The sequence below is a fragment of the Poecilia reticulata genome, chromosome 21, assembly GCF_904066995.2.
Source record: "Poecilia reticulata chromosome 21, P_reticulata-male-v2, whole genome shotgun sequence".
Lineage (NCBI taxonomy): Eukaryota > Metazoa > Chordata > Actinopteri > Cyprinodontiformes > Poeciliidae > Poecilia > Poecilia reticulata.
In genome coordinates, this window is record NC_088850.1 from 2,799,437 (window position 1) to 2,826,547 (window position 27,111).

The 27,111-nt window shown below is 38.5% G+C and overlaps 4 protein-coding genes across 5 annotated transcripts; all 4 read right to left on the reverse strand.

The window, feature by feature from the left end:
• Positions 1 to 530: 530 nt before the first annotated feature.
• Positions 531 to 9,920, reverse strand: btbd9 (BTB (POZ) domain containing 9). The gene is made up of 11 exons (XM_008397172.2): positions 9,743 to 9,920; positions 9,234 to 9,442; positions 7,780 to 8,143; positions 6,930 to 7,197; positions 6,636 to 6,855; positions 6,314 to 6,433; positions 4,378 to 4,487; positions 4,077 to 4,266; positions 3,674 to 3,781; positions 2,577 to 2,655; positions 531 to 2,419 (listed from the first exon to the last, which is right to left on the reverse strand). The coding sequence occupies exons 2-11, from the start codon at positions 9,416 to 9,418 to the stop codon at positions 2,222 to 2,224; spliced, it is 1,842 nt and encodes a 613-aa protein (XP_008395394.1). The 5' UTR covers positions 9,419 to 9,442; positions 9,743 to 9,920; the 3' UTR covers positions 531 to 2,221.
• Positions 9,921 to 10,348: 428 nt separating this feature from the next.
• On the reverse strand, positions 10,349 to 13,758 carry LOC145549758 (uncharacterized). 2 transcript variants are annotated; one of them, XM_081602518.1, is made up of 7 exons: positions 13,298 to 13,755; positions 12,768 to 13,091; positions 12,357 to 12,623; positions 12,084 to 12,167; positions 11,965 to 11,993; positions 11,407 to 11,472; positions 10,349 to 11,120 (listed from the first exon to the last, which is right to left on the reverse strand). In XM_081602518.1, exons 1-7 carry the CDS (start codon positions 13,350 to 13,352, stop codon positions 11,004 to 11,006), a joined length of 942 nt encoding a protein of 313 aa, XP_081458644.1. In that variant the 5' UTR covers positions 13,353 to 13,755; the 3' UTR covers positions 10,349 to 11,003. The 2 variants fall into 2 exon arrangements, with proteins under 2 accessions (XP_081458644.1, XP_081458645.1); XM_081602519.1 differs by lacking the exon at positions 10,349 to 11,120 and having other exon boundaries at positions 11,406 to 11,749; positions 13,298 to 13,758.
• Positions 13,759 to 14,059: 301 nt separating this feature from the next.
• On the reverse strand, positions 14,060 to 19,173 carry LOC103457205 (uncharacterized). The gene is made up of 8 exons (XM_017302174.2): positions 19,038 to 19,173; positions 18,539 to 18,865; positions 18,137 to 18,412; positions 17,933 to 18,043; positions 17,671 to 17,757; positions 17,554 to 17,582; positions 16,619 to 16,690; positions 14,060 to 16,524 (listed from the first exon to the last, which is right to left on the reverse strand). The coding sequence occupies exons 1-8, from the start codon at positions 19,114 to 19,116 to the stop codon at positions 16,447 to 16,449; spliced, it is 1,059 nt and encodes a 352-aa protein (XP_017157663.2). The 5' UTR covers positions 19,117 to 19,173; the 3' UTR covers positions 14,060 to 16,446.
• Positions 19,174 to 20,099: 926 nt separating this feature from the next.
• Positions 20,100 to 24,510, reverse strand: LOC145549724 (uncharacterized). The gene is made up of 8 exons (XM_081602408.1): positions 24,184 to 24,510; positions 23,773 to 24,054; positions 22,943 to 23,023; positions 22,819 to 22,847; positions 21,890 to 21,946; positions 21,756 to 21,824; positions 21,454 to 21,520; positions 20,100 to 20,190 (listed from the first exon to the last, which is right to left on the reverse strand). Exons 1-8 carry the CDS (start codon positions 24,431 to 24,433, stop codon positions 20,177 to 20,179), a joined length of 849 nt encoding a protein of 282 aa, XP_081458534.1. The 5' UTR covers positions 24,434 to 24,510; the 3' UTR covers positions 20,100 to 20,176.
• Between the last annotated feature and the right edge of the window lie 2,601 nt (positions 24,511 to 27,111).

Below are 27,111 nucleotides of genomic sequence, written 5' to 3' on the forward strand. Positions count from 1 at the left end.
TTGTGTGGTTAAGTGAGTTAAACTATAAAAGAAAAGTTTTAAAAAGGTTTTTAAAATCCATGTTAAAATTTCTTCTGCAAAAGCCAAAAAGATGCAAGATGCAATGAAATATCAAGCTTTTTTCACGTGAAACTACAATGAATTTAGGTGGAAATACAGATGATGTCACTGAACCTACATGTTGCCAAAGATAGAAAGAAATGGTAGACAATGCATTTACTTACAGCCATTTCTAAATGTGTTACTAACTTCACTTTGCATAAGTAGGATTTCAGGATTGTTGATGCATCCAAAACTTTCACCCATTTTATCAGTCACCTTCATCCAACACTTGCAACACAGGACCCATGGAAGTAGGGGACAGGCAGACATCTGGAGGTTTCACAATGGATCCACGCTAGTAATCTTGATGCAGTATTCCTCTGGGTAAAAAATGGGACCCATGTGGGTCCAAAATGTGTTGCACAATTTAAAAAAAGAAAGAAAAACTGTTCTGATACCCATTTGAAAGAAAAAGCCACAGTGAGCCATTCAAGTTTGAAAATCAAAGATTATTAAAAGTTTAATGACAACAACAACCACTCATTAGGTAGCATCAACATTGTCTAATGAGCTAACAGAGCATTAGTGCCTAAAGCATGATGAACACATAGTAACTAATCAATCAGCACAGCTTGTTCTGTAACAGAAGCTTTGAGGACTCAGGAGATCGAGGTCACTGCATCGCCTGTATGAAAGACGTCACCTACAGCAGCTAACGGCTAACAGCAGCTTTCCACACGGGCACAGCAGTGGGACCCCTTCACAGAAATCACAACCAGCATAGTCAGTTGATCTCCAAAAATTAAAAATCACATTACGGAGAAGCAGTTTGCAGAACGATGAGTGCAGAAACACAACCAGCTTCACTGATCAAACGTAATATATGCAAAAAGCTAAACTAGGAAAATTCATAAAGCTATGGGAAATCATCTCTACCGTAACATAAACAGCCCTATTTTGTTTAGTTGCTGAGGAAGACTTTAACCAGCTAATCAATCTTATACACTGCAAAGAGGAGGCGGAAAGAGAGAAAACTGCACTAGTCATTTCTCATAATACAACACTGAACAAATCTGATTTCTTTAAACTCAAAGTGCAAAACAATGCACACAAAAAAAATAAACACAGGACAGCTTATTTAAATAAAAATTCAAACAGAAAATCCTACTACATCCCCCAGAAACCACTAGGAGTTTAAATTAACTGTTCTCACAAATAGAAAGACAACCAATCAGAACTATAGAGCTGTAATTCAGTCAGAAAATCCAATCTGCAAACTTTATTTCTGTGTCCTTAAATAAAGTGCGAACAGCAGCTGCTCATATTTCCCACTCTTCTCATCAGGCAGCCCTAGTGCATACATTAATTTGGTCCGAGCTTCTGAGCCCTGATTTATGTCTTTATGCAAACTTAAATCCCAATTATTTATATTAAGCAACTTAAATGCTTATAACATTCATCTATGGTGTGAATTCTTATCAAAAGTGGCACCAGACATCAGCATCTGCCTCGTTTAGGGTACGAAAGCCTGATATTCAAATTCTCAGTTATTACTCAATATGTAAATGCATAACACGGTTAAGTTTTATTTGCACCTAAAAAGCAACAAGATGCTTTTACTTCCCTGCTCTGGTGGGTTTGTCTAAGAATGAGCTTTCAAACTTTAAAAAATATATGATTGCAACTCTGTTATGTTTATGGTAAGAAAAGACAGTTGGATCTGTTTTTTTAAGACAAATTCCTAAAAAATAGCTTGATAAGGATTGAATCCTGTGTTGTTCTTCAAAGGTATTAGTATGAATTTAGCAAATTCACATAGCTGTTCCCTTCCCTACCTGGTCTCACTGCTTTTTTTAGTAGTACGGCATAATCATGTCAGTGTTTGCCTCGTCGTTGAAGAAAAAAATAAATAAATCGGACTTCAAGATTCTGAAAGGATAAAAAGTACCTTCATCAAATGTACGTGTCAGTACATTTAAACCATGTTTCAGTCAGAAAACTGGGAAGACAGGAGGTATAAATAAAGTACGCTGCCACAGATACACAGATCTCTACTGCTGCACACATGACAGAGGGATGATGGACTGGAACAACGAGACAATGGACCTTAGCAGCATCGGAGCAGTGCAGTCTGGATGGTGAAAGCTGTGCAAAATGGCATTTAGAGGTCTGAGAGCTTTTAATGGTGGGACTGTGAGGAAGAGGATGGAGAGGAGGAGGAAGGCTGGGTGGGCATCAGGCTGTGTGTGCGTGAAGGTCGCTGCAGTCGCTGCTGCTGGTTGGTGGAGCCAGAATCAAACAAATCCGAAAGCGGACTGCCCTCAGTGACCTTCATGTCCAGCTGGGCGGGACACTCGAAGTGGACGCAGTGGAAAACCTGCAGAGGCGTTAAGGCAGAGGTCAAAACACAGCAAACATCCTGAGATCTAGTTCAGATTTAAAAGATCTGCACTGGCAGCAGAGACACCAGAAACAGGGAGAACAGAATAATTCTCTAGAATGTTAAGAAAGCAGATTTTCAGCTGCTCAGGTACCTCGTTAGCAGTGTTATGGGTCCCAACGATACGGACGAAGGAAGCGGGCTGATTCTCAAACTTCAAAGTCTGCCATGATCTGCAACAAATGTTAAAACAAATAAGTTTTACACTGTCCTTTAATTTGTCCTTTAATCCTACTTCAGGATTGAGCCAACAGATCACAAATATGTTTTCTTTCATTTATATTTGCAGAAAACGATCCAGTTCAGGAAAAACCCAGAAAAAACTTTGATTGTTGCTCCGTATAACCAAGTCTCACAGCACATTTAACTTCCCAAGAAGGGGGCAGCCACCATTTAATGATAGTTGCAAAACATCCTTGGATATTTCAAATTTTGTGTATTACTGACAATCATCCAGCTATGGAAACATTCAACATCTTTATTATTTTCTGGTGTGTTTAAAACTTTCCGCCTGTGGAGATTGATGTGTGTGACCAGAAAACATCTAATGGTTTCCGTTTGGGAGGAAATGACATCACTACAACATTCTACTGAAGAACCCTGTTTGTTAGGTTTAGTATGATTCTAGTTTCTCATTTAGAAATAAAAAACAATGTAACCTAGTTGGCAATCAAACATGGCACAATTCTGTAGACACCATCTACTGGTGGTACTATAGAGGTGCATGTTACTGTGAGCGTTATGAGTCTTTGGTCTACCTTGCCTAAAGTCCTTGGCCCAGTTTCAAGGTATTAAATTGCAAAGTCCTTTTTTTAGGTCATATTTGATGTGCATAGCATTTTTATAACAGCTGAAGGAAACATAGTTACATGCTTGTTCTATAAAACTGCACTGAGTGCCTGGAAAATACACAACACCGTCCCTTTAAATAACTTCAACAAGAAAAAAAAAAGTTCAAACAAATAATTTTAGACAGTAAATATCTGCATTTTAGAAGAAAACTGAGCCATTCTGACAGACTTAATTTTTAATGCAGCGATTCTATCTGTATTCTTACGTTTACTCGCTCTTTGTTTAATTGTCAGGATTTAACATGACATTAAAAGCTTAAATTCATGACAGCTTCAGATAAAACCGAGTCCTGCTGAGGTTTAGCAGGAGTTGGAGCATTAAGAATGAGAAGTTCCTCACTGGCAGGGAACTCTGGTGCAGTCGACCACCTTCGTCCACTGCTGCTGATTGGTGGAAACTTCAATGTAGTAACTATAGGAACGCTCGTCACAGTCCCAGAGGAGCAGCCTGGATCAACACAGGGAAACATGATCAGTAAAGTCAGATTTACTTTAACATACAGAATGAAATGTGAGCTCAAAGTCTGTAAGGCAGATTTTACATATATTAATATCACTCACTCCTCAGTTTACACCTCTAATATTAAGACAAGACATCTTAAAAAAAAACTTAACTACTTTTAGTTAAAAACAGAAAAGCATTGTTAACTCCTACCATAGGAACAGTAGGATAAAGTGTCTCTGACAGCGGAACCGTTTAATACGGTGTTGGAACCTGACCCGGTACCCGACCCATAACCGACCTTAAGGATCCGATGGAGTAGGGCTGGGCCAGCTGGATGACGATGGCTCCGGAGCCCAGCTGATGACATGTGTAGCCTGAGTCCCAGTCGTAGTTCCGAGTGTCGCCGTTCAGCAGGGCGTTTCTGCTGCGGCTCACCCCCTCGACCACACTGGCACAGGCTGCGATGGTGGCGACGTTCTCACTGGGAACTGGGAACAGTGGGAGGATGTGACGTTTGAGTCCAGGGATTTCAGAGGAACGTTAACGTCCTGACGCATGAAACCAGATAATATAAAACAAGACATCAGCCACAAACTTACCCACAAGGCCGTTCTCCAGCGTACATGGTCGGTTAGTGAACATGCATTCAAAAGCTACAAGGTGAAACACCTTGTTGACAGTGTTGTGTGTTCCAACGATGCGAACATATCTGCAGACACAAGAAAAAAACAAATCTAATAAGAAAAACATCCAATATCTGAAGACAAGAAAACAACAAAAAAACAGGAGACTAAAATAAATCACAGACATTTTGGTTCCATGATGCTACAGAGGATGAGCAACATTTTTTTATTTTTATGCACTTTAAGAAAACATAAATCACTTTTAATTTCTAAAATACATTTATTTTGAGTGAGATAACCAGCTGTTAAAAAAATTAGACAATAGAAATTCCATCCATCCATTTTCTTGCACCCTTGTCCCTCAGTGGGGTCAGGAGGTGCTGGTGCCTCTCCAGCTAACGTTCCGGGCGAGAGGCGGGGTCACCTGGACAGGTCACCAGTCTGTCACAGGGCAACACAGAGACACACAACCAAACACACACACACTCACACCTAGGGGCAATTTGGAGAGGCCAAATAACCTGACAGTCATGTTTTTGGACCGTGGGAGGAAACCGGAGTACCCAGAGAAAACCCACCATGCACAGGGAGAACATGGAGACTCCATGCAGAAAGACTGGGGCCGGGAATCGAACCCAGAACCTTCTTGCTGCAAGGCAACAGCTCTCAATAGAAATTCCAAAATATTAAAATATTCTTTTTTGATTTCTCTAAAAATTTTAAATTTTAACACAGTGAATCAGGATCTATCTAAAAATAAAAACAGCTCATATGCATCTTTTTCAATCTAGAAATATGAACAAAAACATCCTAATTAACAGATCTTTAATAACTCTGTCTCACATTGTAAAGTTTTCAAGCAATAAAAGAAAAGTTTAAACCGCCAAATGCCAAACATTAAATCTGTGCATGAAAAAGTCCAAACTCAAACATTTGTACATAAACTCCCTTATACATCCTGTAGTAATGAAGACAATCTGTTTTTATACCATTAACAGCATCACTGCTGAAGCTGACTGTTTGCAGCAGCAAGCATATAAAGGCTGTGAATGAGTTATCTCATCATGCTTGTTTGCATCCATCACAACTGGAGCTAGTTCCTGGTAACGTTAGAATCAGCTGTTGGATTTCCACGGCGACTCCCAGTTAAACAACATTATCAAATTACTGATTAACAGATTAGAAATAACATAAAACCAAATAACTAAAGATTAAACTTAATTACAATTACAACAAAAATGTAAGTCAAGCCTAAATTGATTGTTTTTGTTTTTTACTAATATATGTGCAATATAGGGCTGCACAGTGGCGCAGTTGGTAGAGCTGTTGCCTTGCAGCAAGAAGGTTCTGGGTTCGATTCCCGGCCCCGGTCTTTCTGCATGGAGTCTCCATGTTCTCCCTGTGCATGGTGGGTTTTCTCCGGGTACTCCGGTTTCCTCCCACAGTCCAAAAACATGACTGTCAGGTTAATTGGCCTCTCCAAATTGTCCCTAGGTGTGAGTGTGTGTGTGCATGAGTGTGTGTCTCTGTGTGTCTCTGTGTTGCCCTGCGACAGACTGGTGACCTGTCCAGGGTGACCCCGCCTCTCGCCCGGAACGTTAGCTGGAGATGGGCACCAGCAACCCATCCGACCCCACTGAGGGACAAGGGTGAAAGAAAATGGATGGATGGATGTGCAATATAAACCCGTCCAGAGTTTCAGCTCACATAGTTTAACTCATCATCTTACAGGACTGTCACACTACAGATTCCACCTGGTGAACATGAAATCATCTACAGGGCGAAACAAAACTTTTAGCAGGAATATCTGGAAATATTAACAAGTTATATTCAACAGACCGTTGAGGTGTAACCACAGTGAGTGGAACTGAAACAGGAACTGAACCAGGAGAAACATAAAAGTTTAGTTTACCTGCAAACTCGTGGTGTGAAGTACAGATTCTGCCACGATCTGCAGAGGTACTTGGAGTGGTCGATGACCCGCACCCAGTCCAGCTCATCCATGGAAACCTCGATGTAGTACGAGTACGACCTGAAACAGTCAATGTCATAACCTACTGGTTAGATTTACTGAAAACTGGTTTAACTGTCTTTAGAATGAGGATGTAACCAGTTAAATCAGTCCGTGCCTCAAACTGAGCAGATGTTCTAGATAAACTAAATCATGTAACATTTCTAAAAGCAACAGTTATCAGCCAGAGTTGAACTTCTTTTGGTGATGCAGGCCGTCTCACCGGCTGTCTCTGTCCCACAGCAGCAGCCGGATGTGGTTGATGATGGACGGCTGGCCCAGTTTGACCTGGATGCCGGAGCGACCGTCCTCCTCGATGGGGTGTCTGGAGAAGCCGTGGTCCAGGTCGTAGTTCTGCGTGTCTCCGTCCAGCAGAGCCGACTTCAGCTCTCCTTTGACCACCTGCGCTCCGTGCTTCATGGTGGCGATGTTCTCCTCCGGGACTGGGATCAGACACAGAGACAGTGATGTAGAAAGGCTGAATCCGCCCTGCGGGTCCGGACAGAGCAGAACTCACTGAGCATTCCCCGGTAGTTCAGGTCCATGTTGCGGCTCTCTGAGCGGCTCTTTATGGCGTCCAGCAGGTCGTCGGGGCTCACCAGGCCGGACGGCCGCACAACGTTCAGCATCTCCGTCAGAGTCATGAGCGGCAGCCGCACCGCTGACATCACTTCCTGTGTGTCCACCCCGTCCTCGTGCTGCTGGCACCACCGGCACAGAGCCTGGAAGATCTCCTTCTCACTGGCAGCAAACGAGTCCCGACGGACCACAGTCAGCAGCGCCACCTGGAGGACATTCAAATGAAGCACAGGTGGGATTTAAAAAGCCAACAGAGCTGAAACCATTAATAAAATGATCAATGATTGAAATAATTGTTAACTAATTTAGGAATCGATTAATGTCCTCAGACAAAGACCATCTGCTGGAAGAACAACAAATATAAAAAATGAATTTAATTGTTAATTTATTTATATATTTTAACATACTTTAAATATTGTATAAAAAAAACTTAAGCTGTTAAATGAAAACTCAGCAGAATATGGAAATTTTATATCTGATTAATTGTCAAAATAACAGACAGAATAATCAATTAATTGTTAGCTGCAGCCCTAAAACTTTGCTTTTAATATTATGTCAAACTTTATAATTTAGTGTATTATAGGACAAGAATACAATCAAATAATAAAAATGAGTTGTAGAGATAACCTGACATAATGTTGGAACTTTTCAGAGCAATAATGACATAAGAAATAACAATCAGAGCAGATTATTCTAAAATACAAATAAAAATGTTAAATGGACCTACACAGCTTGTGTGAATGTTTTCTCTGGACTGCAGCAGAGAGTAATGAGCTCCATCATGTTACCTTGGAGAGCGACAGAAAGCCGTCAGAGTTGAGAACCTCTGGCGCGTGTCTGTCCATGTACGAGCAGCATGCCTCGTTGAGCACGCTCAGGCAGTACAGGCTGGCCACGTCGAACACCAGACACACGTTGTTGATGTGCAGGATGGTGCGCAGGAACTCGCAGGTGGAGTCCTCCAGAGGCTGCAGGCCGTAGCGGTGAGCCAAGCCCAGGAAGTCCAGCAGCACCTCTTCCCGGGCAGAACTGAGGCTGGCCCGGCCCGTGTACAGGTAGTTCAGCAGCATGGAGAACGCTTCGGCCCGGGTCTCCTCCAAACGAACCTCAGCCTGGGGCTGGGACTCCTTCATCCCACCGTACAGCAAGGCCCTGAAGCAGCCACAGAGATCAGAGCAATAACTGCATTTAACAGTCGATATATAACTCATGGATGTAGACGGCTATACAGGGAAATTAATTCTTAAAAGCTGAAGGAACAAGACTGATAAGAACAGAATCATGGTGTATGAGGACCATAGATTATGATCATTTATGTCCAAAACAATATAATCATTTAATCTGCAGGGAAAAAACAGATCATCTTTGATAAGCCGAGACCTTATTTACAATATTTATGTCCAGAAATTAAAACTGGAACCAGATATTTCTAAATAATTTAGCTACACGCCAAGTATATGAAGGGTGGGTATTCATGTAATGTCTATTCTATATAGAACTACACTGCTCATAATGGCAGCATGTGGGAGTAAACCTGTTACACTGAGAAGTTTGGTTGAGACATTGCTTTTGTTGATGCGCAGCCATGACAACAATGTTTTTAACAACCAGAGAAAGTTCAAAACCTCTCGTCATAATGGGCATAGATCATATCCCCCTACTCCAACATCTCTCTGCCCGCCTTTATGACCAAACAGCCAGACAGAGATGTAAAGAGGAGCGCCAAAGCAAATGAGGTGGATTAGCAGTGCTAGCCAAGAACTGATGGTTTCTTCCAGGTCATGTTACTGAGGAATATCATCTCTACTGCCCTGATATTGACCTGTTAGCATGAAGGTATCTTCAGATTAGTTGTAAGACTGACTGCTACTGGAGACCACTTCAGCCCACAGCATCACCATCCACAACTAATTTTTGAATATCCTTGGATGGTACGATAAAAATAAACTTTTGGTATAAACAACATTTTTAACTGAATTAAATACTAGTGGAAATGTTTCAGTTGTAGCTATGCTTTTTCAGAATGAAATTTGAATCTATTCAACTTAAATTGGTGCATGTCATGTCAGCAACATAATGTGTGTCATGGCAAGAAGAGACAATAAACATGATTATTTCAAAACAAATATATTTAGTTTTTATAGAAAACTACTTCATGTAGTATTTCAGAAGTTTAATTAAAGCCCACCAATTGCAGAGATCCCATAGAAAAACAGCAGGACCGATGGACCTGAACTGGTACCTGAAGTAGTGGCATCGAGCAGCCAGGATGACCCGGTGCGCCGGGAACCTCTTCCCCTCCACAACGAAGGTGACGTCGCTGTACTCCTCTCCCACCACCAGAACCCCGAGCTGCTCCGACAGCAGGTGGATGTGGTCGATCTCCGACACGGAGGCCAGAGGCCGCAGAGGGTGACTGTTGCTCATGGTCTAAGGTTTCCCCAGACACATCTGACAGAGAGCAGACATGCAAACAAACCCAGTGACTGAAACCTGAAGCAGACTGGACATTTTCTGGAACCTCCCACCGTTAGCATGCTACATGCTAACAACACTGAACTCGGCGGTTCAGCAAGAAATGTGTGATTAAACAACAAATGTTTTACCCAACAGTTCATATATGTTAGCACATGTAAAATATTAAACACAAGAAAGTGATATTTCATAGACTGTGCCGGTTTGTAGCCGCTAACAAACGGCTAACTGATCACCAGGATCGTTTGTTAATGCAATTCTGCGTTTAAAACTTACCGAACTACTAACAGCCACTTCCGGTTGTGTTTTCAGCTGTTTTGATAAATAAAGACGGAGTTAATTGTTCGCGATTTGAAAAATAAAATAAAACCCAGCAAAAATTCAAGGTTCGGCCGACATCACAACACTGGAAATTGATACTGTTACCACGGAGGAAAACTTCCGGTTCCTGCCACAGTTTGAACATAAACCGCAGCGCCACCTCGTGGATTGGAGAACGTTTTACACATCAAATCTGAAAAGGAGACAACAGGAGCCTGACCAAACAACTTCATTTATCTTTTCTCATCCATTTTAAAATTAAATTCACTTGTTCTTCAGTTTCTATGATAGCAGATTATATGTTGTATATAAACTTTTCTTCATTGCATTTTATGGTCTATTTATCTTTTGTGGTTTATTGATTTTCTCCAGTCATAAAAATTAGTCAACAGAATTGTCTTGTCTTCTTTATTAAACATATATACAAATACAATAAAAATGGAGAGCTTAATTTTCTCTTGAATTTTATGGACAAAAACAGCATAAGGCATTAATACACACCCCTTCACATGTAAACTGTATTCACATTTCACCAGCAGGTGGAATCACTCAAACACGATGTAAGAAATGAGCTTTATTATCCGGAAACCTGTAATTATTCTAGCAGAAAATAAAAGGACTTCTCTAAAAATCATACCAATCATCAGTCCCTTACAAGGATCACCAATAAATGATTAAACAAATGAGTTTCTGTGCAAACTTTAGCTCTCAAAGCGTCTCTTTGCACACATCTACTTCTCTAAGATGGTGGCTTCTTTTAAGAAATATGACTTCCCCTCTAACTTGAGGGTTAGAGAGCTGTTCTCCTTTTGTGTGCAGCTTCAAAATGACGACAGCTGTTAAGACTTTTACAGTTCCGCATCTCAGTTACTCTGCTGGACGGAGTCACTTATGATACTAAAATACTAATTATATCACATCCATTTCTTCAGGCTCAGACAAAATGGAATGAAATGAATAAATAAATAAATATTAAACACTGAACCTGCAAAATAAAATTCCTGGTTTTCAGTTTGAAATTGGAGTTTAAAACAAAACAAACATTGCAAAACTTGGTTAAACTTGGTAAGTCATAGTAATCAACCATAGCACAGCTAAACAAGTGCAATATACATTATTTTCACTCTTTTATGCAGTTATCTAAATTAATAATGAGACATTTCCCCCTTTTTTCAACAATGCACGCCTGTAACAGTAAATCTAGCATTTAGCTCCTTCATGGGACCTCAGACTGTTTGCTTGGTTTCTTGATGGAAGCATAGAGGCTGCTGGGATCCATGTCTGGAGCTTTCATGGTGCTGTATGTCACAGCTTCACCTTCATCATTTTTATCCTGCAGAAACAGAAAAGAAGCAGCAGCTCTGGTCAGAGGTTTGCATACACACATCATATTTATGTTGCAAATGAATTTCTAAATTAAAACAAGACCTACAATAACTTTGAATAACACAGGATAAAGAAATTCAAACATTCTAAATGTATACAGACGTATACAGACTGTGACCACTTTTAGGTCAAATGTTCTCTTTTGCAAGATGCACATGGTCAAATATGCAACTTTCAAATATGCAACTTTCTATATAATTGACAAGTTAGAAACAAGAACAGAGACGTGTTACCCTGCTGCCGCTGGACTTCTTGGTGTAGCTGATGGAGGCGTAGGAAACTCCATTTTCTTGATCAACCTGCAGAGAGTGAGAACTGCTCAGGAACAGGTGATGCATGCAGACATGTTACTTCTCCTAAACAGTGTAGCTTATGTCTCAAGATAGCTCTCTTTTCACTTCTCGTTTCACATTTTCCTTTTTCTGTCACACAGCAGCTCACAGAATCTTCAGCTTTATTTTTAAACAATCTTCTACAACGAGCAGCATTTACATAGATTTTAGGGAACTAGAGAGGTTATTTATGTTGCTGATTTTCAGAGGCAGATTGAGTCTCTGCAGCTCTAAGAGTTACACCCTGTAGAAACATACAGTCAGATTAATCTGGGTCAGTTTTTCAAAATGCTATTTCAGATATTTTACAACCAAAGTGGAACTAAATTCAGACGTCATATATCCTGAGATAAACAAGATAATAATCAGTTTCATACATGTTTATCTGCTACAATCTTCCTATAATTGTCTCTTTCTGTACATTTTGTAAAGTAAAACAAGAACATTTTTTAAACTCACGTCATTGGAAGTTTGTTTAGCTTTGCGGCCTAAAAAAAGAAAAATATTTCAGATTAGCCTCTTAAGTTTCTTCAGAAGTTAAATTCAGTTTAACTGAATGTCTTGGACTTAAAACTCACCTCTAGTTCTCTTTAACAGGATGAACAGAGTTATTATCAAGGCCAGTAGAAGCAGAGGCAGAGTGATGTACAACCACAGAAAACCTGGTGGGGAAAGTGAAATGTCATTAAAAGAATCATTCTGAGGTTAATTTGTGATTAAAAGCAACACTAAATGTGAACAAGTAAAACTTACTTTGTTCCCCATCTGGAGGACGTGTTGCAACAATGCTTCTTAGAAAAAATTGTTTTATGTGATTAATATATTTGTGTAAATTTGTCATAATTTCTCACCTGATGGACGAGAGCTGAAGGTAAAAAGCTGAACTTTATCTTCTGTCTTTACTTCACACTTGAACGCGTTAAACCTTGATGTGTAAATGTAATGAGACGTCTGGAAGGCGACAGCAGCAGAGCAGGAAGATGATGATTCTGTAAAAGCGTTGTTGTTTTTATCCACATTCTTACCACTAAACAACCACTTCACTGAGTGTTTACATTGTTCATCCGTCACCACAGAGCAGAATAATGTCACTCTGTTCTGGTTCTCTTGTTCCGTCACTGAGGAGGATTTGAAACAGAAAAGCAGAGTAACTATGGTTACTTCAGGTGATAATGTTATCATAATTAGATAACATTATGATTCTGCTGTCAGCAGGTTGTTGTCACTAAAAGCTGAAGATGAAAATATTTTATAATACTCACAGCGAACGAGAGAAAGACGAACTGAAGCATCTGGACCTGATTGACTTCCTGATACATACTGTCTGCAGCTGTACAAACCAACATCCTCATCTGTGACGTTCTTTACAACCAGAGAACAGTTTGCAGAAACACTCAGTCTGTCTGATCTGGTATTCATAACCTGCCCAAGACCAACTAACTCTTCAGTTTGTCTTGATGAGTTGCTGTAGTTCCAGGTTGTTGTGTCACAGTTACTGTGAGCCTTGATCACATTTTCACAAGACAAAGTGACGTCATCTCCAGCTCTGACAGTGGAGGAGAGTAAGCGATGTTGGCTCAGAGCTCCTGATGACATGAAGCAGAAATATCCACATAAGAAATATAAATAAAGAATAACTGCAGAGACATTTTACATCCTCTAGATCCGGATCAACAGGAAGTTAAACTCAGGTTCTGCTTTACGAAACTACCAACATGATGCATCGATGAATCAGTTACATTAATGATGAAATGAAGATAATTTAATAAACTGTAGTTGTTCATAGTCTCACCTGTAAACTGCAGGATGAGAAACAGAAACATTTTCCTCCACGTTGAATCCTCCATGGCTTCTTTCTGCTTCGTCGTCTCTCTGCTTCCTGAACAACTATGAAAACTTGAGCTCTTAACCCTCGATGTTTCTACTTCCTGAACTTATTTTTTAACTTCTTCATTCGAGCTGTGAAGTTTCACACCAGATTGTGGTTTGAAACAGAAACGTTTGGTCATCGTTTGCAGTCTTCATTTTTAAGCCAGAATGATCTGCTGGGAATTTACATCACAAATTGACACAGTTCACTTGATCTACTTTAATCAGCTTTAATCAATATTTTGTATAGTATTTTTAAATTACTTAGGTGTCTTATTATAACATGTATGATGTATTTATGAATAAGCTTGCGTGCTGTGTTGATTAAAAATGTGATGACAAAATATTTTTATGTTTTACACCAAAGCTAAATTTCACCATAAGAAATCCAAAGTGGGCAGCAGCGCCCCCTTGTTTTCAATATGAATATTTTTGAAACTCAAATAAAACCATGAGCTGTTTTACTGCAACCGAGAAAATGTAAAAGAAAAACAAACTTTTAAATAAAGTAAATAATAAAAACTTCAAAAAATATAAAACACACCATAAAAATACATGAATAAACCTGATAATAAACCAAGCAATGATGTAGAACCTCTAAACGGACAGTAGGTGGCAGTAGAGATGCTGTTATTTTAAACTAAATTAAATTCAATGTCAATTCAGTTCAAAAATACTTTATTAATCAAAAAGGGAAATTAAGTTATTTGATTTGACAGCACAGAACCAGGAAATAGAAGCAGACATTTTATCTGGATAGTAACAATCTATTCATTAAACTGTTTTTATTCTGATTTTCAGAAGTTAATGTACCATTTATGCATTTATTCTTTGACATGTTTAAAATGTGACTCTCTTTAGCCTCCACGGATTACAACTTCATTTACAAAAATATTAAAGTAACATTTAATATCAGGGAAAAATAAATATGTGTTGAGGAAGAATAACTGTAGAAATCATTTTGTTTTATCATTGATTTTTCTTCAAGTTGTTTTGATGCTAAATATTTTGACCTGGACACTAAAGTCAGTATTTTGCACTTATGAAGTTTTTTCTTCCATCTTGTTTTTATACCAAAAGATTAAGTGAAAATGTGCAAACAGAAAAATGAATCAATCAGCACAGAAGAGCGCAGATTTTTAAAGGGGTATGATATGTTTTCCAGGCATGTGTTGCAGTTTTATAGTGCAATGAGGAAACTGTGTTACTTTCAGTTGTTATAAAAATGCTGTGTGTATCAAAAATATTCTAAATGTTTATTATAAGTCAAATGTCTTGCTTGTGTGTATAAACTTTCTGAACAAAGTTAATTCCGATCATTTTAGGAAGTATTTAATTTTTAAATAAAGAGGATGTCTCTTTATGACTTTTAATCTATTTTTCAGAGCAATAAAACATATAAACACAGTAAAAAACTCTAAAACAAACATGTGACATCATGCACAGAAAGACAACATCTTGGATCAAAGTGGAACAAAAACTGTTTTGAAGAAGCAAAGCTGATGTTGAGCTTGTAGACATGGGCGGAAATCTCGCTTTAAAAGACATGAAGGATAAGATAAGTTGATGTAGTAGGAGTACATTTAAGGTACTACGTCATACAACTTGATGATGTAGTACCTAAAATATGTCTCTAGGTGGCAGTAAATAAGTTGTTCGATTACTGCTTGACTGAGGCTGATATAATTAATTCATAAAGCTCTGCAGAACAAAGTAAAAAAATAAATAAATTTTTAAATAAAAGAGAACATTTTGTCTGGAAACTGATCAGAAAGTAAGTTGCTGCTACATTTTAGGAAGCTGTTGTTTTTTATTATTTAAAATATAGCAATTTATGGTATATTTAGCTTCATTCAGATAAATTGTAATAACCACGCGGGTCAGAAAACAGTCCAAAGAATTTAAGTATCAAATAATAATAATAATAATGTAAATGACAACAAATTAATTTGAAATTAGAAAACAGGATAAAGACAAAAACTATCACAAAAATAATAAAAACAAAAATATGAAATACAAACAATAATTCAGCTGACCAATCAAAATGTGATACATTGTTTTACAGCAGCCCTTGACTATTTATGGTTCTGTATTTGTAGATTTTTCTGTGGATTGTGACTTCAAATTATTCTTAAATTGCCTATTTGCAGATTGTTTTTATAAAACACATATAAAATTGAGCATTTCTAAAAACATTGTAAAGAAAATGCAGCATGAGAACATTAAATACTTAATGATACAATCCAGGAGGACTGTTCATTTTATTTAATGCTGATTATCTGTAAACCAAAGAGTGGAGATAAAGAAGGCTGACTGGATGTTACCTGTTCTGGTTGTGGATATAAAAGTATATTTGGTGTTTGAATTATTAAAATAGGCAGTAATGAGAGTTTTTAGAAGGAGTCTGAAGTATTTCAGGATGTTTGTGTCCCTAAATCAAACACTGAGGGTCAAATGTAGTAACAATAATTTGTTCCTTTTCACAAAATAGCTTATTTAATATTCCAGATATGTTCATATGACTTGCTGAGTTCAGTCTGGTTTGCAGTGTTGTGGTCAAGACCACCTAACCCGAGACCAAGACAAGACCAAGACCAGATGCGGTCGAGTCCGAGAAGAGAGACCAAGACTTTTAGGGTCCGAGATCAAGTCAAGACCAAGACTTTTAGGGTCCGAGATCAAGTCAAGACCAAGACTTTTAGGGTCCGAGACCAAGTCAAGACCAAGACAGAGGGAAGTCGAGACAGAGTCAAGACCAAGACCAGATGCGGTCGAGTCCGAGACGAGACCAAGACTTTCAGGGTCCGAGATCAAGTCAAGACCAAGACTTTTAGGGTCCGAGATCAAGTCAAGACCAAGACTTTTAGGGTCCGAGATCAAGTCAAGACCAAGACTTTTAGGGTCCGAGACCAAGTCAAGACCAAGACAGAGGGAAGTCGAGACAGAGTCAAGACCAAGACCAAATGCGGTCGAGTCCGAGACAAGACAGAGACCATCAAATAATGGTCTCGAGACCAAGACCGACCTCGAGTACTACAACACTGCTGATTTGTTTGGCGTCTTGATTGAAGCTTAGGAGCTGCTGGGATCAGTGGAGGGAGTTTTCACTGTGCTGTATGTCACTACATCTCCTTCATCATCACTTTTAATCTGCAAGAATCAAAAATCATGTTTGGATACCAGAACATGATTTAAACATGTCTCCATAGAAACAGGCGCCATGAGGACTGAGTGGACAGTTCACCCTGCTGCTGCTGCTGCGGTTGGATTTCTTAAAGCTGATGGAGGCGTAGGAAACGGCGCCGTCAGGATCAACCTGGACAACAAAACAACCAATCAGTAACCAGAAAACGTTTTCCAACATTTTACTACCACAAATATGCTTTGGCACAGTGTCAAGGTAGTTAACTTTTCACTTCGATTAAATATTTACATACATGTTCAACAATATTCAGTAAATCAGAGATTTGCAGAATCAGAGATTTGCTGCTTGGAAATTTGGTCACTCTTCAGAATTAGGTGAGTTTTTACAACCTGGTTGGTTTATCAACTTTTAAAAACACGATTGTTTGAACTAAGAAGCTCATATTTAGCTTGATTTGATCAAAAATGTGTCTTAATGTGTGTTTGGGATTTTAACTCTGTCTGACCACCATGCTGAGGTGAAATGGACAAACAAAGACTTTCTGTAGAGACGTTTTATTCTCACATGAGGAAAACATTGAGCCAATCGGCCACACTGAATAGAGATATGTTTGGAAAGTCAAATAAGAGGTTTATAGTTGTAAAAACAGTGGGCCATTTGTCAAGCACGGTGGTGGCAGCATCATGTTTGGGTTTTATTGCTACCAGTGGCTCTAGTTCACAAAGTGGACCATCAAATTTTTTAAAAGTTCATCTCAAATCAACATGTAACTGTTTGAAACTCACATAACTGGGTTTTCAGACAGAACAATGGTTCCAAACACAAATATAAAACCATCCACAGGAGGTTTGATCAGTAGCTTTAAGTTTAGACAGTTTTATAAATGAGCTGATCTGGTGAGATGCTTCAGAAGAGCAAAGCAAAACTGATTTTTATGCATTTTGCTGTTTCTTATCTCTTACATCTCTACAGTCCAGTCAGAAATTGGTTCCCCAGTTTTGAGACTAATAGAAAAAAAATTGTTAAAAACTCACATCGTTTGACTTTTGTTGGATTCTGTTCCCTGAAAATACAAAATTAAAAATTAATAAAGAATTAATTTAAAAATAAGACTGGCCAGTAAAACAAATGTAAAAGGTTTCTTATGTCACCTTTGTTTCTCTTCAACACCATGAACACAGAAACAGCTATAAAGGCCACAGTGACTGGAGCCACAGCGACGTATAACCACAGCAAACCTGCAGAGATTAGGAGGAAGAAATTAATGTCAGAAGATTGAATGTTGATAAAAACATCAGGTGTAGTTGTCAAACACTTTTAACACATTATTTATAAAATGAAGACAATGAAGCTTAACGTTTTGGCTGAAATGTGGTTGGAGGGAACAGAAACGATAAGAAAAAGTTTCACAACCTTTTTCTGCGGCACCTGTCTTTGTTTCTGGTTTTATGTTGGGTGATGTTTTTCTAAATGACTCTCCTGATGACACTGTTGGATTTTCTGTCACTGCTGTTGTGCTTTTCACTAAACCAAGGAACATGGGTCATATTTTAGCAATCAAGAAATATTTTACTGTAACAAATAGTTAACAGCTGGAAAGATTTGAAAGTTTCTCACCTGATGAATGAGAGCTGAAAGTGAAAAGCTTCAGCTCTTCACCTTCATCTTCTGACTTCACTTCACACTTGAATGAGTTCAAACTTGATTGGTTGACATAAAGAGACGATTTGAAGGTGACGGCAGCAGAGCAGGAAGTTGATGATTCCTTTATATCTCGGTTTTCTTTATCCAAACTGATACCCATATGCAGCCATTTGACTCTGTGTTTACACCTTTCATACGTCGACACAGAGCAGCGTAATGTCCGCCTGTGCTGCTCCTCATGTTCAGTCACTGAGGAGGGATAGCAGGAGAAAGATGGAGTCAGTTTGGCTGCTTCTGGTTTTGGAGCCATAATGTTTATGCTGCCGCTGTGCTGTTGTTAAAAGCTAAAGCTGAACATTTGTGGTAAATACTCACAGTTAACAACAGAGAGTTGAACCACAGCATCTGGACCCGAGTGTCTTCCTGATCTCAACTGTTTGCAGGTGTACTTACCAACATCCTCAGATGTGACTTTCTTTAGAACCAGAGAACAGTTTGCAGAAACACTCAGTCTGTCTGAGCGGCCATCTTTAATCTTTCCATGTTCGACCAGTGTTACTGCCGCTGATTGTCTTGAATGGCTGTATGTCCAGTTTGTGGTGTTGCAGTTTCTGTGACCATCAGCCACATTTTCGCAGGACAAAGTGACGTCATCTCCAGCTCTGACAGCGAGGGGCATAAAAAGATCTCCGCTTTGAGCTCCTGAGAAAATAACAGGATATCAGAAATGTTAATATGAAGGTCAGAAGTTTAAATTCAGAATAAAAAAAGTAAATGTTTGACTGGTAAAGTATTTCTACTCATCTTGAGCAGACTGTCAAGCTGTGAACTAACCTCTGTGCTGATGAAAATATAAGTTTGCACTGAATCTTACCTGCAAACTGCAGCATCAGGATGAAAAATGAAAAGATTTTCCTCCATCTGGATTCCTCCTCTGCTCCTCTCTGCTTCATCGTCTCTTTATTTCCTGTTTAGCTCTCTGAGCCGACGCTCTTAAAGCACGATGTCTCTACTTCCTGCTGTTTTTAGACTTCACTTCTTCATTTTGGTTTTACTCTTCTAGCCCCAGCTGGTGTTTTAAGGGCTGCTCCTCCTCTCCATTCCTCTTTTCTTACAGTTAATGCAAAACAAAAACAGCTCCTATCAACTGAAACTACAACAGCAGCCACTTTGTTTCAAATCATCAGGCTTTAGGCTCTAAAGGTGAGCCTGAAGTCAGAAATCCAAGTTAAGGTCAGATGTGTTTACCGACACTGACCTCAAAATCCAACATGGCTGCCTTGAATGCTGGAGCCATCAGGACGGCTTTGCAGGTGATCATTGAGGTTCCAGTGATATAACAGTTAATAATCACTTCCTTGTACGTTCAATAAACAGATAAAGTAGTAAAATAGCAAAAACTAAAAGCTAATGTTTGTCATGTTCAGAAAAGATGTTGGGATTCCTGAAGCAACAAGTGTAAAAAAACTGAACATGCTTAGGACAAGTGGAAATTTATAATTAAATCATTGTTTACATGTTATTCAGGAAAAAGGCTAATAAAAATGTACACGTTTACTTAAAATGTAAATATGAACATTTTTCTACTTTTGCAACTCAATATTTACTTCCTGAACAATATTCCACATGAAATGATTACTGGATATATTTATGTTCTAACAAATGTAATTTACAGACAAAAACAGTTTGAAACATTTTAATGTTTTCCTTCTCTAACTTAAAAAGATGGATCTACAGGCAGCTCCCCCTTGTGGACGTCAGCAGAAACAGTGAGGGCTAAAGGTGATTAAATGTAGTTTTACATAATATGCGGAAATCTATGTTTTTATGGTTTTCTTAAATCTTATGTCTATTATGTCTATTTCTATTATCTCATCAAAAGTGCAAAAAGAGAAAAAAAATTGTCTTGATTAATCTTGATGTTTTCATAGAGGATGTTTGGATCGATGGGGGCAGAAGAAGAGAAATAAGCTTTCACAGAGCTGAAGGTCACCGTCTCATCTCCATTTTTTATCAGGAATCAAGAGCTGATAAAGCAAAAAACAGCAAATATTAAAAGGATGTCTCACCTACTCTATGTTATAGTTATCAATTGATCAATCTTTTTTTTAATAGAACAGTTTTGATGCAGTCACAAGCTACTTGTCTTACAAAAGTTAAAAACACAAGTTGGTTCAAGTACAAGTGACAAAGTTAAAGGGCACGAAGCAAAATAAAGGTTCACAACATGCAACTCCTCCGACATCCACCAGAGGGAGCCATCTAAAACTCTGCTTCCTACAGCCTTCCTCTGCTGCTGCTGCCTCAGTCCCGATAGTAAAACTGACTCAGTCTGGAACAAGTTTCCCAATAACAGTTTTCCTCAGTATGACAAGTTAAGATCTTCTAAGAAAATAATTCCAAAGAGGAATTGGAATGATGCAGGACTGTCACCATGATTTAATGGAGATTATGGCTCTGAAATGCCATAAGGAGTTTAAAGAGTCGTGGAAACTGTTTTAAAATACACATCAAAACAGTTCATCTTTCTACAAAACTACATTCTAGAAAACAAAGGCACTTCTGTATTAATTTAATTATTATTTATAAAAATATGAAAAGTTAAAATGTAACATGATCAGCAAGCAGATTATTAAAGAAATAGATTGCCAATGTGTATCGACTCGTCTAAATTCCTGTAACGTAAAATATGAAGCTAACTTATGTTAGCGCAGAAACTGAACCACAAAACAATCCTGAGTCATCAAGTCAATAACCAATTATTAAAAGCAGAAAAGAAAATCTCTAAAAAATGAATTTAAAAAGCAAAACACAATAAATTACAGCAATAAAGAGAATCAAATAATTAAATAAATCTGTAAATGAGTGAGAAACAAAAACTGAGCCGAACTATTTTAAAAGGAGAAAAATAACACAAGGAAACAACAAATTACTAAGAGAGTTGAATGAAAAACAAAAACTTCTCAACTTGTGCACAAATAATCCAGCAGACTTTCAATTTCTAAACATTTCTGATTTTTTAAATTCTTTTATAAAAGGTCAAAATATATTCTGTGATCTTTGTCCTACAGCGCCCTCTGCTGAACTCAAAGAAAATGCAACAATTATCAAAGTAAAAATTTAAATTTGGGTTAAAATATATGACCAGAATAATTAGAATTTAATTTGGGATTATGCATAATCTGAATTCTCACTTGTTTGAATCAACCATAACCTTCATCAACAGTAAAGTCACAAAGCGTCTCAATGTTTTGGTTTGTTGACGGCAGCGTAGAGTTTACTGGGATCACCTGAGGATGAAGGTTTCACTGTGCTGTAGGTCACTGTGCCTTCATCATCATCATCATCATTAGTGACCTGAGAGTCAACAGAAAAGCATAAAATTCATAAATGATGATAAAATGAAATGAGATGCTGCTATAAATAAACACAGAACATGTCTTGATGTAGAGTGACAGATCAGTAAAAACATAAGTGAAATCATTTCAGTCTTTTTGTGAACATCTTATGAAACAAAACAAATGTAAAAAAACCAAACATATTTTATCTTTGATCTGGATTTTTGGTCGCTGAAACCCCTCAGAGTTCTTACTTTGGTGTTTCTGCTGGACTTCTTGGTGTAGCTGATGGAGGCGTAGGCGACGCCACCTGCAGGATCCTCCTGTGCAGTGAGGACAACATCAGAGATGCTGACTGTACAGAAAACAGCGGAGAGTTTAAACTCACCAAGTTGTGACTGGATCCTCCTGCAGGCTGAGATCCTGCAGGAACCAACTCCTGTTCCTGAAAATCAAACCAACCAGAAACCATATTTCTGGAAATGATGATGGTTTTAATGATGCAACACACAAATACAATGCAAAGGTGAGCAGAAGCAAAAAGCTCAGATGTTGGTAGCAACTGGTTTAACTTCCAGGCAGGCGGCTCACACACTGGTAGCATAAAGACAACAACATGAAACACAACAGAATAGATTTAAATACACAGAGGGAAATCAGTGGACGTTTTCAAAATGAAGCTATTTTAATAAAATGTAACTATTTTAATCAAATAAAAACATTTAGGCATTAAAATAACTAAGTTGCTCAGTTCCTATTATCCAATCATATTCTCTGATTTACATCTAAACAGTTAAAGCTTTTAACTGACAGTTAAGTTTACAGTTATATAAAAGATATATAAACATTTCTGTCAATCCAATCTCCCAATTCGTATTATCCATCCATCCAGTTTCTTTCACCCTTGTCCCTCAGTGGGGTCAGGAGGTGCTGGTTCCTCTCCAGCTAACGTTCCAGGCGAGAGGTGGGGTCACCTGGACAGGTCGCCAGTCTGTCGCAGGGCAACACAGAGACACACAGGACAAACAACCATGCACACACACACACTCACACCTAGGGGCAATTTAGACAGACCAATTAACCTGACAGTCATGTTTTTGGACTGTGGGAGGAAACCGGAGTACCTGGAGAAAACCCACCATGCACAGGGAGAACATGCAAACTCCATGCAGAAAGATCCGGGCCGGGAATCGAACCCAGAACCTTCTTGCTGCAAGGCAACAGCTCTACCAACTGCGCCACCAATTTGTATTATTTAAAACAAATTGAAGATTATTTCATATAAAATGTTTATTTGTGATTTTATTCAAAACTCACTGTGTTTTTATTCATCCATGTTTTGTTTCCTGAAAAATTAAAAACAAAAATTAAATTTTTTGAGGAAAAAAAGATTTAGTGTTTGATTTAAAGATGTAAAATTTCATCATTATGAGAATCTCACCTTTAATTTTTCTCCATGTTATTGTTGCAGCAACAACCAGCAGAACTGAACCAGCAGCTGCAGTGATGATAGTCCTGAAGTCTGCAGAACCAGAAAACAATGACGTTTAATGTAATAACATTCATATTTCAGCTGTAATCTTATTTACAGAAGAGTCTGATGGTTATGATGTTTATCAGAACAGGAGGATGAATCTGAGCAGACAGATGTTGATGTGGACGAGCTGTTCATCCTGGCTGTCGATGCTAACACGCTAGCTGCCATTAGCTCCACTAAGTCTGGATGTGACATCACATCCTCCTTTCATCTGTTTGGCAGTTTGAGAATCCATATTTGTTTTTTATCTCTACCTTTATAGTCCTTAATGTGATAAAGCAGCATTAACTGTCCAATCGTTTTTCTCCTTTGCATTTCAACAACTAGCAACTTTTCTTCTTTGTTAGTTTTAGACTAAATTTGTCCAATTCCTCATAACATATAATTCTTCTGACATGTACATATTCATCCTTACCCTTTGATATTGCAGCATTTTATTGGTTATTAATGTTTCATTTCAATGTTTTTTTGTCCATCTTTACTTTTATTAGACATTGGTTTTCATAACTTTATCAGTTTTCATATTATTTATGAAATAAATGGGCTACTTTAACTAGTAGCCTAGTTAAAGTGTTGAAGTTGTTTCTGAAGTTGACAGAGTTGTCATCATTTCAGTTGTTTGCAGTGTATCTAAAATAATCACTTTTAAAAATCCCACAACCAAAACTTTACCCAGTTATTTTCCCACCAACCTTTTAAACTGTTGAAGGTTAAAATGTTAATAATATTCTCACCTGGTTTTTCCCTCAGAGGTGAAATCCTGAAGCTAAACTCCTTCATGTCTCCTCCAGTTTTAACTTGACATCTGAGTAACTCAGAAGGTTTTGATGTGGAAACATGAGGAGACGTTGTGAAGCTCACAGTGGCTGAACAGGCAGATTGAGGAGGAGTTATGGTTTTAATATTTACATCATGTTTGTTATCATACAGCCACTTCACTGAGTGAGGACATCTATCACCATATGATGACACAGAGCAGATCAGGATGGTTTCATTGTTGATCTTCTGTTCAGTCACTGAGGAAGATGAAGATATTGATACAGAAACATTAATGCTGACTTCATCACTTCAGTTGTAGTCATACTGTATCATTGTCTATTTGCAATAAAAAAATTTTGAAGTGAAAACATGATATAAAAACTCACAGTTTACAACAGATAGAGTGATAGATTCAGACTCTGCTACTTTGTGTCCTGATGAGTTAAACCGTCTGCAGGTATAAAGTCCAACATCCTGCACTGAGATCTTCTTTATAACCAGAGAACAGTTTGATGTAACACTCAGTCTGTCTGGTTTAGTTCTGGAATATTTATGAATCTTCCCAAATTCATACAGTGTTTCTGCTTTATTACTTTGATCACTGAATATCCAGGTAGTGTTATCACAAGTTTCCATCTTTTTTCTAAAACATTCAGCAGGCAGAGAGACTTCATCTCCATCTCTGACAACAAAGTGAGATCTTTGTCCATCAGCTGCTGCTGAGGAGATGAGAGAAAATAAATCAGGAATATTCAGCTTTTGTAGCTGAAATAATCAAAGCTACCAATGTTCATCTTGGGAAGATTTAGTCAAAACTCATTTTTTCTTGTGCATTTTCATAAAAAGACAATCCGACACAATCAATAAATTTACTATAACTGTATTCTTACCTGTAAAGTTTAGCATCAAAAAGAAAAACATCATAATCCGTCTGAGTTCAGCCATCGCGTGTCTCTTGTTCTCAGTCTTTAGTTGTGTGACTGACTGGTAGAGGCGCAGCATCTACTTCCTCTGAACCGCATGATGTCACTTCCTCAAACTGACGGATGGTTCAACTATTTTTTTTAGCTTAGCTAGTTTAGACATCCTGTTGTCAGTGTGAGGTCACAGGATAAGGGACATTAAACCTGAACAAGTCAAAGGGTTACTAAAATATATTTATAATTAACATCCTGTCTGTTTAAGCAGGAAAATAATTGACCAGTAAATGTTCAGAGAAAACAGCAGCAGAATGAGATCAATAGTTTCTGACAGTGAGGCGTTAAATACAGAAAGATGACGAATGTGTGAAAGTTACAGATGTATATGTGTGAATGTCCGGGTCGTTTTCTCACCTCCTCTGTTACTTTCAGATGTGCAGCTGATCTCAGACCGTTTATCTGTCCACGGTTCCACTGAACGGTTTATTTCTGAAGAGGAAACTTTCTGTGAAAATGTGGCTAAAGATATCAGAAGGTTTTGACTGGTAAAGATGAGCAGTTGACAGATGAGAGCATCAGAGAAAGAGCTGAGTTTAACTATGAAGTTGTACAAAACAAATTCTAAAATGGGTAAAACTAGTGAATCTGTAGTTTAGATACTATCCAACCGATAACCAGCCACTCAAACCTTATGAAAGTTTACGTCCCAGTCTTCATATCTGACAGTCATAACTGTGACTGAACCTGCTGCAGGCAGAGAGACCAGCTGTGGGTCTGCAGCAGATCAGAAGAGGAAGAATGAAGTCAGACATTTAACATGTTCATGTGAAATACTACAATTACTGCACAAAATGTACAGCAGTCAATCCTGCTAAGGATACAAGGTTAAAGTGGTTAAAACAGCCACAAACTACTTGTCTTATAAAAGTTAAAAACACAAGTTTGTTTAAGTACAAAGTGACAAAGCTTAACGGCAGGAAGCAAAATAAAGCAACACAACATGCAACCCCTGCGACATCCACCAGAGGGAGCCATATGAAACTCGTAAATACAAATACTGTTTATATATTATTTTCCCAGTAATATAATCTCACATTGGAGATTTAAAAAAAAATCTTTTTGAATAATTTATCTTTATTTTGAATACTAAGTGGGAGAAAATCCCACGTTGAGATTTTATTTTCACAAAAGTCGACTGTCGTCATCCACATCATCTCCTCTGAAGTTAATTTGACTTTACTGAATGACCTGAACCAGTTTAGTTTCATTGTAGTTTTAAAGTTTGGGTTTATTTAAAAAAAACGTTTTAAACAAAACATACAAATATGTGTAGAATGTAATCAGAAAAAAGTTTAAGTCTGTTTTCCTGCCAAAGTGAAATAAAAAGAAAAATGTTCAGAAGATCTCGGCTCATCCAGTTCGCTTTATTTTCTGGTCTTCCTGATTTTACTGAAATGATTTAAAGCTTTTCGTCAAGCTGATACTTTGGTTCTTGTTTCTCTTTCAAGTCTATCAGAAGCAGAAGAATCAAACTTCATCAGCAGCCAGGACATTTTCATAGTTCACTGAATCATCATCTTCATCACTGCATACCTGTAAAAAAGCAAAAATAATTTATGAGTCTAACTCCAGAAATTTTCCATTTGGCTCTTTAGACTCTATTCTGATGTCCTGAAAGATCAGAATAATAATCAGAAACCATAAAAAATGTCTGACTTAAAAATGCTTTTAACCAAATTGAAGTTAATATGAAGGAACTGAACTTCTGTTGTCTTGAAAACATTTCACATTTCACAAACATTTCATGATAGAATCAAAACGGTTCTGTTGACTTCTTTAAGCCATGATGTTCACCAGGAATTGGCGTTCCCAGGCCAGACGAGAGACGTAATCCCTCCAGCGTGTCCTGGGTCTTCCCCGAGGCCTCCTCCCGGTGGGACGTGCCCGGAACACCTCACCAGGGAGGCATCCAGGAGGCATCCTTACCAGATGCCCGAGCCTCAACTGGCTCCTCTCGACGTGGAGGAGCAGCGGCTCTACTCTGAGTCCCTCCCGGATGACCGAGCTTCTCTCTCTAAGGGAGAGCCCAGCCACCCTGCGGAGGAAACCCATTTCGGCCGCTTGTATCTGTGATCTCGTTCTTTCGGTCATGACCCAAAGCTCATGACCATAGATGAGGGTGGGAACGTAGATCGACCGGTAAATCGAGAGCTTCGTTTTTCGGCTCAGCTCTCTCTTCACCACGACGGACCGGTACAGCGCCCGCTTCATGGCAGACGCTGCCGTGAAGCGTCGATCTCCCGCTCCCTTCTTCCCTCATTCGTGAACAAGATCCCCAGATACTTAAACTCCTCCACTTGAGGCAGGACGACCCCCCTGACCCGGAGAAGGCAC